This window comes from Corvus kubaryi, unplaced genomic scaffold (genome assembly GCF_017639235.1).
Source record: "Corvus kubaryi isolate FWS band 111438036 unplaced genomic scaffold, C.kubaryi_AGA036_p1.0 37256, whole genome shotgun sequence".
Classification (NCBI taxonomy): Eukaryota; Metazoa; Chordata; class Aves; order Passeriformes; family Corvidae; genus Corvus; species Corvus kubaryi.
In genome coordinates, this window is record NW_024581076.1 from 5,607,721 (window position 1) to 5,622,237 (window position 14,517).

At 41.2% G+C, this 14,517-nt stretch overlaps 1 protein-coding gene across 2 annotated transcripts in view; it reads left to right on the plus strand.

Moving 5' to 3' along the window:
• Nucleotides 1–8,351, plus strand: part of CUL5 (cullin 5) — a 33,742-nt gene extending 25,391 nt beyond the window's left edge. The window contains exons 14-19 of one of the 2 annotated variants that reach the window (XM_042023842.1): nt 292–415; nt 1,159–1,334; nt 1,451–1,612; nt 2,289–2,407; nt 3,682–3,805; nt 4,948–8,351. In XM_042023842.1, coding sequence (XP_041879776.1) covers nt 292–415; nt 1,159–1,334; nt 1,451–1,612; nt 2,289–2,407; nt 3,682–3,805; nt 4,948–5,142 — 900 coding nt within the window. In that variant the 3' untranslated portion in view covers nt 5,143–8,351. Of the gene's footprint in view, nt 1–291; nt 416–1,158; nt 1,335–1,450; nt 1,613–2,288; nt 2,408–3,031; nt 3,806–4,947 lie in introns of those variants that run through there. The other variant, XM_042023843.1, reaches the window with a different exon arrangement.
• Nucleotides 8,352–14,517: the final 6,166 nt, after the last annotated feature.

Below are 14,517 nucleotides of genomic sequence, written 5' to 3' on the forward strand. Positions count from 1 at the left end.
GCATGTCTTAAACATTCCTTCAAATCTCAGAACTTATGGATTCCTTAATGCATGCATACATTCTTCAGAAATTGAATTTCTTTAAAAGGATCATCATATGCCCTTAAGGGATAACTACTTATGATCCATGCTAAAAACCCTTTATATTGCATTGCAGATTCACTATTACTGTAAGGTGATTATACCTGTATACTTTTATGCTCTTAATTTATTCAAGCTTATTATTTTAAAAATAAACCTTTTTGTTCATAGTTTTCTATGTCATATTTACTGTTCTGTTTGTTTATGTAGGAAGTGGGAATGCCAGCAGACTATGTAAACAAGCTGGCTAGAATGTTCCAGGATATCAAAGTGTCTGAAGACTTGAATCAGGCCTTCAAGGAAATGCACAAAAATAATAAACTTGCTTTACCAGGTATTTTTTTCAAATTATTTGCTCTTTTTAATTTCTTTCGGTGAAAAATTATGTTAAATTTTAAGTTAAAAATTATGTCAACTCCAGGTTGAACACAGTCTCCATGGCATTGTTGCCCCTAGACTGGAAGTGTCTGTAGACTCTGCTTTCTCCTGCAGTTGATACTAGAGCTATATCACTCTCTGAGTTGTGGGTTTTCCTTATGAGCAATCTTACCGATACAGATTCCCTACTCTTTTAGACAAATTGCAAGCAGGGGCTTGAATTGGCATCAGCCAGGTGTGAATGCCTGAACTATCTCCTCCTTTCATGCCCTCATCATTCTTCAAGTGCTCCATGCTGTGCTCCTCCTTTATCTGCCAGCAGGAGAACTGGATGTGTGCTATGAAGAGCTTAAATCACATTCTGAAATTGTTTCACTGATGAGGGAGGCTGAGGAGCATCAAGTATTGGACCTGCCATGCTGAAAACCCTTGAGTAGTGCTTATAAGCATCAGCTGTAAAGCTGCACCAGTGTTTAAGGAGCTCTTCAGTAGCAAGCCAAAAAAACAGGTTTCAATCAGTGCTGCTGGCAGAAAGCCAGTGCTGCATAGAGTACCTTAATGTTTAAGTAGGTAGACACCCTGCAACTTTCTGAAAATTCAGTCCTCCATAATTGTGTTCAGAGTAGGAAAAAAACCCAAAACATTTTGGTTTGTCTATCTGTTATGCCTAGATTCATATAATCCAATATCATCTTACAGCTGACTCTGTGAATATTAAAATTTTAAATGCTGGCGCCTGGTCCCGAAGTTCTGAAAAAGTGTTTGTCTCGCTGCCCACGGAATTAGAAGATCTCATCCCAGAGGTCGAAGAATTTTATAAAAAGAATCACAGTGGTAGAAAACTCCACTGGCACCACCTCATGTCCAATGGAATTGTAAGTGTGCAGTTTTCAGCGTATCAGTCTCGATGACTGTATTCTCTGTATTTATAACAGTAAGAAAGCTTGTGATCCAGACAGGCTTATAAGTAAAATTTTGATCCTCTTCACAGATAACCTTTAAGAACGAGGTTGGCCAGTATGACTTGGAGGTAACAACATTTCAACTGGCTGTGCTGTTTGCGTGGAACCAAAGACCCAGAGAGAAGATCAGCTTTGAAAATCTTAAACTGGCAACTGAACTCCCTGATGCAGAACTTAGGAGGACTTTATGGGTATATCCCTTTCTCTTGGAACAGATTGCTTCTTGATTTCTGTACTCTGAAATACAGGATTAGTATTTTTAAAGCACTGTCTGATAACACTTTGAAACTGAAATGTGAATGCCTTTCTTGGTAATTAATCAGTTGTAATGCTGGCTCCTTGCACTACTGCTGAGCACACACAGTATTTACATTAACACGTTCTCTCAACCCAGTATTACTTCACAAACTTTTGGAAACTACAAGAATTTTTTGACCATAAAAAGCTGCCTAAAGCACAGAGTTACGATTGTGTTTTGTTGAGTGGGTCTGGTCTAATTCTAGGAAATTAGTGACACCTGATAAATATATGTTACTTAAAAATAACAGTGTTTGCTTTAGCAGACTTCTAATTATTTAGCTCACGAATAAAGAGAGAAACCACGTAAGTCAGACTTAACACCACTTCTGTAGCCGTGAGTTCGTGTGTTTTACTGCTTTGTATGATTTTGTTTATGCTAACCCATTTCAGAAGGAGATTTGGTAAACTGTGTCCCCCCTCTGATTTTACCAGTTCCAAACAAGGCTGTGTGGTTCCCTCACTACAGTCTGCACAGCAGTGAATTATGGTCTTAGAAAGTAGTTGTTTCCATTTAGAAAGTCTGGTGTTTTATTTTCATTCTTTCTCCCCCTCCCCTTTTCTCTGTAGTCTCTTGTAGCATTTCCAAAGCTGAAACGTCAGGTTTTATTATATGAACCTCAAGTCAATTCACCCAAAGACTTTACAGAAGGAACCCTCTTCTCGGTGAACCAGGAGTTCAGTTTAATGTAAGATGATGTTTGAAAAGTAAAATAACAATGTACTATTTTATAACTAAAGGAATTCACTTTAACTTAACCTGTATTCTTGAAAGTTTTCAAAATTCAGCTAGATACATGCTTTGCTGCCCTGTCCTCATTTAGTTTTGGCAATAGTCATGCTTCAAGTAGGTGATTGGACTTGATGACCTACAGCAGCTCCTTCAAACAAATATTTCTATAATTCTAATCCCTGTGAAATTAAATTTCTTACACACCTAAGGATGAGGTGCAAAATTGGAGGCTTTGCCATGTTCCAGTTAGCAATAAGTCCATAAAATTTCATGGAAGACAGCCTGTGATCAGAGCACTAGTGTTGTATTGATTATTACGTGCACGCAGAATTTCAAAAACGGAGTGATAAGTTAAAAAGAAGTGAAACTGCTTTAATAATATGGTGTGCTGTCAAGAGCCAGGATTTTTAGTGCGGCTCTCACCAGCGAGGAGTGTCTTTATTTCTGTGAGAATTGCAGGACTCTTTTACTGGTGCTTTGAAATCCTTTGAGCACAAGATAATACAAAGAGAGAATATCCAAGTGGTACATACTATGTTCAGCGTGTTTTACTTGCACTTCTGCCTGCCTCTGTTGTCAGTGACTATGATGAGAACTGGCTCCTTGCTAGTAACCTCAGATTCTGTGCCTCATTCTCAGTAGCAGCTGGACATCTGGATCTGTGGAGAAAGAGATAAGTGACAAATCTGCTTTCCTGGGGCTTAGTTTCTTGTCCAGGGCCATAGTGCTTATTCCTGTCATCAGGATTTTGAGCTCTGAGAGATGATGAGAGGACATGACAGAAGACACAGGCTGTAGAGATAGTTCGTGGGTGACCACCGGAGAATACCATCAGCTTTCTTGGTTGCAGTAGCTGGGTTTTGTCCCAGATGGTTCTTTGATGGAATATTAACTAGTCATATTTCCTGAACTTTGTTGTAAAAACTTCCTTCAAAGAGCCCCACATTCATATAATTAAATTGAAATCTATTTTTCTGAAATTTTATTGTTTCAGCTGCTGGATTTACTTGTAATGCTTGCTAGCATTATTTAGGTTTCATTGTGTGGAGACATTGGCATTCAGTTCTGATCTGTCAGACAGCTCTCTCGCTGCTGCAATGCTGATAACCTATAAGTATCTGATCTATCATGGTACTCCTTGCTGCTGTAATTTAAGTTTACCAGGAATTCTGTAATTGAAAGTGTTTGTTTATTTTTTTGCTTACTTTCATGCAATACAACTTTTTTCAGAAAAAACGCTAAAGTTCAGAAAAGGGGCAAGATAAATTTGATTGGTCGATTACAACTTACTACAGAGAGGATGCGGGAAGAGGAGAATGAAGGAATAGTCCAGCTAAGAATATTGCGAACCCAGGCAAGTAACCTGCCAGAGCAATACAAAATTCATCTATTTCTTTTGTTGCATTATCATTACTGTAATTTGTTGTATTATCATTACATGCTGTCCACAGTTGGATGTTGATGTATGAAATGGGTGCTTTGGAATCCCATTGGAAGTCACTTCTGCTATATGACTCTAGATCCTTGTGAATACCTGGTTTTGGATGTGTGTTCATGCACTTCTAGTTGTCAGCCTCCTGTTCTGAAGTACCAGGTCACCATCTTCAAAGAGGACAAAGCAGATATTGAGCAACAGTGTGGTTGTGGGTGACAGCACCAGATTGATAAAGTTGAGTGACACTGGCCACCACCACGAACAAACAGCGTTGCTGATCTTGGTATCTCTAGTCTCAATGAAGAGAATAATCTTGGAGGTGGGATCACGCCGTGGTAACAGCACTACGACTTTGGAGAGGCCTTCTCCTTAGAGGAAAAGTTGAAAAGTGCATCTTGGCTATACAAACTGCAGCTTCCTGCTCTGTGGTTGATAGTTCTTCAGTCAGCTACTCATGTCAAATCTTTTGAGCTGACAGTTTTAGAAAAGCCTGATTTTTTTTCTGGCATCAGGAATCATTACCTACAATGGAGCCTCAAAAATCCCATTTTACCTTCAAGTTTCAGGTCTGTTCTGTCAGTCAGGTTGGATTGCAGGCCATGCACACTGTGAATTGTACCACCTGATGTAACATTATGATGTGACCATTCTGGGAGCAGCGGGATTAATGCCTGGTTGTACTTCTGAAATGAGTGAGACGTTCACAAGGTATATCATAAGTCACCTAGGAAACTGCAACTTCTGCTCAGGGAGTGAATGAACATTTGGTTTTAGTGAGTAATTCACACTCTAGGATAGGATTTAGCTCCTCCTTTGACTGGAATTGTCTTATATCTCTTGCATCTTGACAGTGCTTCATTCTTTTCCTTTATCAACTTCTTTATAAAAGCAGTTCTGTATATACATAGACTAAAAAATGCAGCATATTTCTATTTTCTAGGGAAAAATATAGATTTCCTTGCTGTCTTCCCTTACCAGGAGCCTCCTATTAATGCTGTGTTCATTTGTCACTTCACCCAGACATTTAAAAATATTTTTCTTTTCTTCTTGTCCCCCACCAGGAGGCTATCATCCAAATAATGAAAATGAGGAAGAAAATTACTAATGCCCAGCTTCAGACTGAACTGGTAGAAATATTGAAAAACATGTTCTTGCCACAAAAGAAAATGATAAAAGAGCAAATTGAATGGCTTATAGAGCACAAGTATATCAGAAGAGATGAGTCAGATATCAACACCTTTATATACATGGCATAATTGGAGGACTCTGCGGGATGCTGAGAACATAAATGGAAGGGTGCTTGGACAGACAGCTCAACAGTTTGTGCTGCAGAAGGACTTGTTTTGACTTTCGTTACATATTAAAATCCCTGCCTTACCTTACAGAGGACTATATTTTGCCAATCTCATTCAGCTAGCATGATGGCATTCCCTTCATGTTGCACACTTTTAACAGCATGCTGTTTTGTGGGAAACTTGCATTCATGAAGAGCCCATTGTGAACTTTTTAAAGTAGATTCGATTTACACCCACCAGGAAGAATACAGATTTGGTTTTTAGATGACCAGTACTTGCACAAGGAAAAAATACTCAAATATTCATGCACTGAGGAACTGCTATTAGTTTTGTTTTGGGTTTGTTTTTTGTTTTGTTTGGTTTTGGGTTTTGGGTTTGGTTGTTTTGTTTTTTTTTTTTTAATGCAATTAGGACTAGAAGTAGCACTTTCACTTTTGTGTTTTGGATCAACAGAGTAATGTACTGTCCATCTCGGATCCTTTTCATGTAATAATATTCGAGAGACACAGACACATGCATCGCGACTGATATGTATTTGTTACAGTTAAAACCTGTTGGCTAGAGTAGTGCTTCAATCTAGTAACTGGATTTTAATAATTGACACATTAAGTGACACAGAAGTAATTCCAAGTCATCGGTGATATTTTTCCCTAAGCAAGAGATGATTGTTTTTTAAATTGTTTCCTCTAAACAAGTCGACATGTTGTTACCTCATATGGACAGATGATTTGCTACAACCCTTTTTGACAAGGTAAAGGTTTCTTGAAAGATACTTCACTATAAAAGCAGTTTTCATGGGCGGGCCTGCTATATGAACAGAAATATTAAGTGTATTTCCTTTTACATTTAATATTTATATTCCAAATATTTCAGTATGACTACATATATCAGGATGCATTAAAGAGTAATTTATGCTCAACTCCCCCAGAAAGAGAATAACACTTGAAGATCCCAGTACTATTTCCTCAGTGGTAACTTTTATATACATCCAAGGTTAATCCAATTGGACTAGTCAACATCTTTATATGAAAACCAAACCCTCTGCTTTTTATTTTGTAACTGGTAGGGTAGGAAATACACTTCTAATGAAAATGATACAACGCTAAGGAAAAGTACTGTGTTTAGTGGATGCAGAGAGAGTGCCAAACACACATCAGGAATCTCAACTTCTTAAAGTTACCTCTTCCATTCTCAATCATCTGAAGTAGTCATTTGGCACTACCCTACTCTCTGCTATTGTGAAATGTCCCAGCATGTACTGGAGCGATACCATGAGTCATAGGAGCAGAGTGCCTGTCTTAGGACAAAGGTAAGTTGCGCTTTACTCAGTTCTGTATGAATATTTCTTCTATAAATCGCAAGTGTGTGAAGTTATTTTTTAATTAATGAGTTGAACTACATCTAAAGGCCTCATCTTTGGTGAGAAATGGGGAAGAGGATACCATTAACTTTAGTCAAAAAAGAAAGCTTTCCAGTAAGTAAGAGGAGGAGTTTTACTTTCACATGGTTACAGTAAGGTATGCCATAAGAGTGGTTGAAAAGCAAACTCTCCAAGAATGGCTGCTTGCACCCTTAAGCAGGCTGCGTGCTCTGTTACTAATGTAAATGCCAGTGTGACTGCCTGCACACAGTGTGTACTTGGACATCTGTTTAAGTAAGAAATTTTTGGTAGTGAGGGTTTCATGACCAAGAGATTGCAAGAAATCAAGGCCTGGCCAATAACGATTGAAATTCTACAGCTTGTGTTACATGCTTTTATTGATACTCAAAAGTAGATGCTGTTTAAAAATATTGCATCTTTTATGTTGGCCCTGTGGTGTTGCAATTCAGAATCAAAAGCAAGTGGTGCTCTGTGTAGTTAACCAATGAAACTATTTGAACATCAGAAAACAAAATTCTAATAAAAAACTTTGTGCTGCAAGACTTTCAGTCTTTGTAACTTAAAAGTAATAAATGCTTACTTGGGATAACTGGGGAGAACATTACAGTCTGAGCACACTCTTCAACATGAAAAATTCCAACCCTTAACCAGAGAAAAAGAGGTGTGAAATGGTCACACGAAAGAGCTGGCAAGGGTATAATGCTAATTTTGAAGCCATTGGTTTAGATTTGAGAGGGAAGTTTAAGAGACTGCATCTCAGATACAACTTAGGAAGTTGGAAGCTGGAGTGCATGCAGAAAGCAAAAGGTTGCTAAAAGCTAAGGAGCTACATGTTCCTTCAACTAATAAATACAATACAACCTAATTGTTACCTATATATTTTTCAAAACCTGGCATGGAAATAGAATTGGTAATGTGCCTATGACTTGGTCATTTTTCTTTAAATATATACCAGAAATGGATGTTGGGTTTTTTATGAAATCTGAGACAGACACCAGCAAATTTGTTAAAGATGCAGAATCACGTTTAGCGTCCTTCATCAGGTCACTTCACCAATATGCACTTAAAACTAGTATCACCTGGGGCAAAGGGAGATACCTGGGGTAAGCTGTCTTTTGGGGAGGGTAGAGTTCAGATCTAAATGAAAACTATTCCTCACTTGCAATATGGCAACAATGCACTTTTAAGGCTGCAATTTTTAGCTATGAATATATATGTCCAAAGACCTAGCTTAAGGAGGTGCTGCATCTGAAAAACACGTTGCCACACACACTGCCACGGTGAATAGCTAAGGAACGAAATCTGATGTAGAAAGGGTGGGGGGGAATTCATCCTTAATGGGTTTAATTAAGAAATACTGTTAAATCTTTCTCTGTCCCAACAACTTGATGAGAATCTCTTTCAATTCTGAAGTCTTCCATTTTCCTCTCTCCACAGTTGGTGTCCCTAGCTTCTATTTTTACTCATTTATCTTTCATTTGTTACGACTGTAATGCAGTTACATTTCCAAATGACAATGTGACTTTCTCATTTTTCACCTTTTTAAAATTAATATAAATGTTATGAATGTTCACATCTTGCATTTATCTGCATTGGGATGCCATTGTCCTGTAAAGTGCAAATTTTAAAAATACAATTGGCAAAAAGATTTGATAGTTTTACAGAAAGATTTGCTATCTCAAACTGTTTTCTATTTTCATCTAAATGACTGGGATGCTATCTTTGTAATTCTTTAAGGTCGTATTTGTGAAATAAACAATACATGAAAGCTTTTCTGTCGTATACACTATATGTAGTCTGGAGTGTTGAGCGAACTCAAGTTCCTGAGTTGTAATAACTATCTCCATATGGTATTTACAATTTTGAATGTGTGCCACTACCAAGATAATAATGCTGTACAATTTTGAATGGTGGTAGTTTCTGTATGGCAGTCCAGCTGAACTATTTTGATGTACTGCTTAATTTTTGAATTTTATTTTTTAAGTTGTATAATTTATTTTCTTGCAAAATAAAAATGTAATTTAAAAGACTACTCATTTAGCAAGGTATTTTGGTGTCTCACCCTATAAAATTTTAAAGTTGAATTCAGGTGCTGCTTCTAAAAAATGCCAAAGTATTAAATTTGCCTGACTTCAAATCCCAACATCTGTTATGATCAGAGTACTTTAAAAAAGAAGTGGATATTTCCAATTCTTTCCTTGTTAAAAATTTTTAAGTACTTAAAAGTTATATATGTAGAGCTATTTAGTTTTCTGAATTCTATTTAAAGATGAGCTGTAGTCTTTCAGTGTATCAAAGCCTGCCATGCCAAAAGTGGCTGGGAATTGCCTTAGTTTATGGCATTTTTAAAAAGAGTTATGTCTCTCTGCAACTTACTGGGATGCAGTTGGATTGCTGAATATTTTGGTTGATTTGTCTCTGAAGTTATTACAGTGTGTGTCACTGAAAGTTACCGGTGTTGCCATGAGATAGTTGGGACCTTCAGGTAGCTGATCCTGCAGTAAACAGTGATGTGGAACAGTCACTTGCCTGAAGGAGTGCTTTTAACGTAATGGCTTTTCTTCTCTGCTTGTCCTTGCTTTTTAACGTGAATCTCTTTGTACATTTCAGCTCCTTTCCTTAAGTGCACCAGCTAACATCAGTGTTCTGTGCTTTCTGGTACATGCAGAGTTTAGAACTACTTGTATGGAATAAACAGCTATTTTTGAGTGACTGTTTGGTACTGCACATGGCAGTTGGCCACCTGGCAGTTCTTGCAGGCAGAGTTTTGATGGCAGGTTGCCATTATTTCCAAACTTTTTTTCCCTCTGTTAGGGCAATACATAGTCTTTCACAATGGTTTTCCAGGTGAAGTTGTTCTTTAGAAGCCAGTTGTCGCAGGAGTTCCTTGCCTGAATCAACTCCTACCACTGTAAATTGATCATGGTTTAGGTAGAATCATTGACCTAAATACAGAAGGCTAAACCTGGTTCATTCTTCTGATAGAGTGAGAATGTGGCTTTACTTTCTTCTTTGCTTTGCCTGTCAACATAGAATCATAAATTGTTTAGGCTGAAAAAGACCCTTAAGTCCAACCATTAACGCAGCGCTGCCAAGTGCACCACTAAACTGTGTCCCTGAGTGCCACATCTACACATCTTTTAAGTACATCCGGGGATGGTGGCTCGCTCACTTCCCCGGGCAGCCTGTTCTACTGCTTGACAACTCAAGGCCATTTTTTTATTATTTGGTAGAAGAGACCAACCCCACCCCCCTTGGCTACAACCTCCTTCCAGGAAGAGTGGTAAGGTTCCCACTGAACCTCCTTTTCTCCAGACTAAATACCTCCAGTTCCCCTCAGCTGCTCCTCACAGGACTTGTGCTCTTGATCCTCTCCCTGGACATCTCAACATCTCTAGGTAGACTTGGTGCCTTGCATTTGTTCCTCATTTATTTTAGTGATGGAGATCCACTGTGGAAATTCAGTTGGATACTGTACTTCAGCTCCTGCATGCAACCTGAAACACCCATAAGAAAGAACAGCTGGAGGCACAAATGGCAGCTGCTGCTTCCCTCTGCGGATCCGGGACACACCAAAGTAAGTGCTTTCCCTGCTTTTCCCTGGTGAGCTAAGGAAGAGAGCACAGTGTGACTGTTTTTAATAGTTTGTGACTGAACACCTAAAGTTGGTGACTTTGAAGTAAGTACATTATAGTTGTTCTTGGTGAGAAGAGATGCTGAAAAAATTAAAGAAGGGAATGCAATGGAGGTTTCTTCCTGTTTTTAAGACCATAATATTATGTCTCATATTACGTACATACAGTTCATGATTTGGCATCTACTGCAGTCGCTGACTTCTGCTACTGAAGACATGAAGGAAATTAGCACACCTCCTGCATTTCTTGGAGCAGGCACTTGGAACTTATCTCAAGCTGAGGTAAATATGTGGGATTTATTGTTCCAAGCAGTTATGCTGGATGGCAATAAGCCTGCTGTCCCAGATGGAATTCAGCCATTGCTTCAGAAGGAATAGAGGTGTGAAATGGAACTCCGGACAAGATGTGTCACTTAGCCCTACACCCAGCTTTGGTGGCAGGGGACTGGTAGGTTGCCACACACCAAAAGCTGTGAAGGAAATCAAAGTGCCATGGATCTGGGGAAGCCAGGGCTTCAGCTGGGAGAGGAGAATTCAAACATGTGCGACTGGGCTTTACAAAAGCAGAAATGCAGAGAGTAAGGATTATTTTTCACAGAATCACGTAACAAAAGCACTAGGGCTACTTGATAAGACCAGCAGAAGATTGGTTTAAGATGCTATAAGAGGACGTGTTTCTGGGGGCTGCAGCTCCCCGCTAGCAGCAAGTTCAAAAAGGGCTAGACAAATTCATGGGTTAAAGATAATAGCCAAGCATGAAGGTTCTAACTTCACTCAGCAGTGAAGGTGGGAAAGCACCTTGCTCTTCTGCTCGGCCTCAGGCCGGGGCTGTGGCAGGTGCTCCTCTCCTACAGTCTCTATGGAAATCTCTAATTCTTCTAAATAGGAAATATCCTGAAAAATCTTAAAAGCCCTCCTCAAGGAAAAGGGCTGAAGAGGGAGGGGGGGAAAAAAACCAATTACTAAAAGCAATAGCAGAAACAGGGAGAAGGAGGAAGATGTATGAAGATCACTGGACCAGGACCAAAGATGTAAAATGTAGGGTAGCACCCAGCAGAGCAGCCTTGTCAGTGCTCACCATCTCCTGAAATTGTGCAAGCAGTCCCTGGCTGCTGCCTCGTGAGGGGGGACACAGATCCCTCAAGCAAAAAGGTTTCTTCCCTACTGCTGCTCCAGCTTTCTCCTGCTGGTGGTGTGGCTGGCGTGGCATCAGGCAGGGAGGGTGTAAATAAGCTGATGTGGGGAAAGAGCAGCCCAAAGGACTGGGACAGGGACTGAACCACAGTGGCTTCTACCACAGTGGTACTCGTGCACATAAGAGATAGCTGCTGTGACGGCTTTTTGTTTGACGTATTAAAGGTATTTTTTTCTGGTTGGTGGTTTTTTGGTTGGTTTGTTTGTTTGTTTATATTGCATTAGAGGATTTGTATCCTGAAATATATTTCCTAGCTCTGGGGAGGGACTCTTTCTTTTCTTCTCTTAGTTTCTCCATGCACTGCAGTTCTTACACAGCTCCAGGCTAACTTTTAAATGTGAATTTCAAGAATATCAGTCATCTTGTTGGAGATAAGTTGCAAAGCAATTAAATAAATTTGTTATAGTGCTATGCTGTATCTTCAACATTCCCATAGAGTTAATACTTACCTTGCTGAAAACTGGTGAATTACCCCATCACCTTGCTTACTCTTTAGGCCAGGGATGTGATACTCTGTGCTACTACAACAGTCATATTTCAGCAGTGTCCTGTTGAACCAAAAGGCCGTGAAGGAGTTAAAGACCCATGAACCAGTTAGCCCAAGAGGACACAAGTTATGTTACAGCACCTGTGCTTGGCCTTCTGGCCTATCCTGTGCTGCACCTATTCCCTGGCCACAGAAAACACTTGGCCAGCTAATTGTGACAAAGGAGCCTGTAGGAGCTTCCTCCTGGCATTGGTAATTACACCACCTCATGTTGTCTTTATCTCAAAGCAGCAGGTTTTCATGTGAAGAAGCTTTTGTTTGGCAATAGGAATAGCGACCAGAATTGTTTTCTACTCTGAAGATCTCTAAAGACAAAAAACTTTGGGGAACCTCTTCATGGGCAAGATCTGCACCAAGGGCTGTGTTTGATGCTGCACAGCTCTGGGTTGCCAGCATCTGAAGGGATGTAAGATTATCCTTACAGTTCTCTTTTTCCTTGTCTGTGAGGTCTGATAAAGGGACGATTAATCAATATGTGTGGGAGTCCAAGTGCCTTTCTGCCTGAGATGGATGTTAGTGACAGTGCATTAGCAGGCTATATCCCTAAAAAAGAGCTTTATACTGCAGGAGTAAAGGCAAAGTTAAATAAGAGCTTTCTGGGGTTTTGTTCTGCATGTTTTTGGCATTACTCATTTCTGAAAAATATCCTCATCCAACCTGGATGTTTTTCCTATATGGTACATACATATTTTCAGAGTAAAACCTTCAGTTCTTCCTGAGACAGTATTTGTCAGTTCCTATGTTATCTCTGGTTTGTTATTGACAACTCTGGCTTTAAATCAAAGGTCTAGACTAGAGCACCTTAAAACATCAGCTACCAAGAGTCAAGGGAGCAAAGGAGTACAAATGCTTTCCTCACCAGTGCCTGTCCCAATCAGCCTCTTGCTGCATGTCTGGAGAATCTTTTGATATATATGGAAAGCAAGAAGTATTTTACATTTGAGAGCGAAGACAAAGTGAAATCCTCTCTCACAGGAAAATGAATGAGATGTAGAACAGAAGATTAACTGAAGTAGTTTTGACAAACGTTAGTTTTCTAATGTGAAGATAAAAAGAAGCCAAGGTAGCAAATGGATGTTAACAAGTTGTTGAAATACTCTTGCTTTCTAGGTGCTATATCCAAAACCTGGTTCTTGGCATTCTAGTTTGTGGTACAAGAGGAAGGAAAGGTGCAAGTACGTGCTGCTTGATGTGACTGGTAGACATCAACTCTGGGGGAAACCTTCATTCCGTTGTGGGTTACTGTAACAGTAACTCCTTCAGGGATTAAAAAAGTGGTTGAGGAGAAGTGACTGATCAGAAACAAATACAGAATTGCTTGTTCTAGATTATGTGCAACAACACAATTTAGAGAACGTCACTTTGTGTTTTAAACCTGTTCCTTTGAGAACTAAAGCTTGAGACCGGGAAAGAACCAGGCTTTTCCTGGCCTAGCTCTGTGTGTGTTGGAGAGACAGGGTGAAGACAGGCACTGTCAGGCTGGCAAACAGCTGTAGAGTTTTAGTGTTGGCCTTCATCTAGAAATCCAGGTTCAGAGACAAGAGAGTTTGAGGGGGGGAAAGCAAAGTGCAGGAAAATCTGTGGAACTGGGATGGGCATCCTGAGACTGAGCTGGGGTTGAGCTGGCATCAGTCGTTCTGTGAAGGCAGCTGCCGAGACCCTTCTTGGCCAGGTTTGAGTTCTAGGTAACGATGTTAGGGGTTTATGCCATGGCCAGGCAGGAAGGAGTTTAAGGGGAATTAAGTTGTTGGCTCTTCTGAAAACAGCACGCAGCTACAGCACAAGGGCACGCCAGACACAAAGCGTCCCAGCTCAGAAATACTTGGCAGTTTCATCCCCACCGACCTTGTCGCGCACAGGATGTTTCCGATACAGGCTCCACGTGGAGATTAAACGTCCGTGGTTCAGGTCAGCTTAACCCGCAGCCTGTGGCGGCCGAGGAGGGGCGGAGCGCAGCCTCGGTGGCGGAGAGGACACACCCCCGGGGGCCGCTTCTTTTCCCACAGGGATCGCCCGCGCTGTCTCTCTCCGGTTCGCTAGCAGCGATTTTGCTTCTCCGCGCGGCATCCCAGGCATCCCGCGTCCGGGGCCGTCCCCCGCAGCCCCTGCCCTCTCCCCGCCCCGCCTGGCCCCCGAGCGGCAGCACCGCCGGCGAGAGGAACTCTCCTGGCGCTGCGGAACCACGGAATCAGTTAGGCTGGAAAAGACCTCCGGGATCATCGACTCCAACCTGTGGCCCAACACCGCCATGTCAACCAGACCATGGCACTGAGTGCCACGCTCACTCTTTCTTTAAACACCTCCAGGGACGGTGACTCCACCGCCTCCCTGGGCAGCTCATTCCAATGTCTAATCACCCCTTCGATGAAGAAATTGCTCCTAATATCCAGCCTAACCGGGTTCCTGGGGTGGGGAGGTCCCGCGGCAGCAGCGGCCCCTCAAGCACCGCGCGCCCCCCCCCCCCCCCCCCCCGGCCGGCCCCGCTGACGCCGCCACCCGCCTTCCGCGTCAGCCAATGGCAGCGGCGGCTGTGGCACCGCCCGCGCCGCAGGGCCAATGGCAGCGGGAGGGGGCGGGGT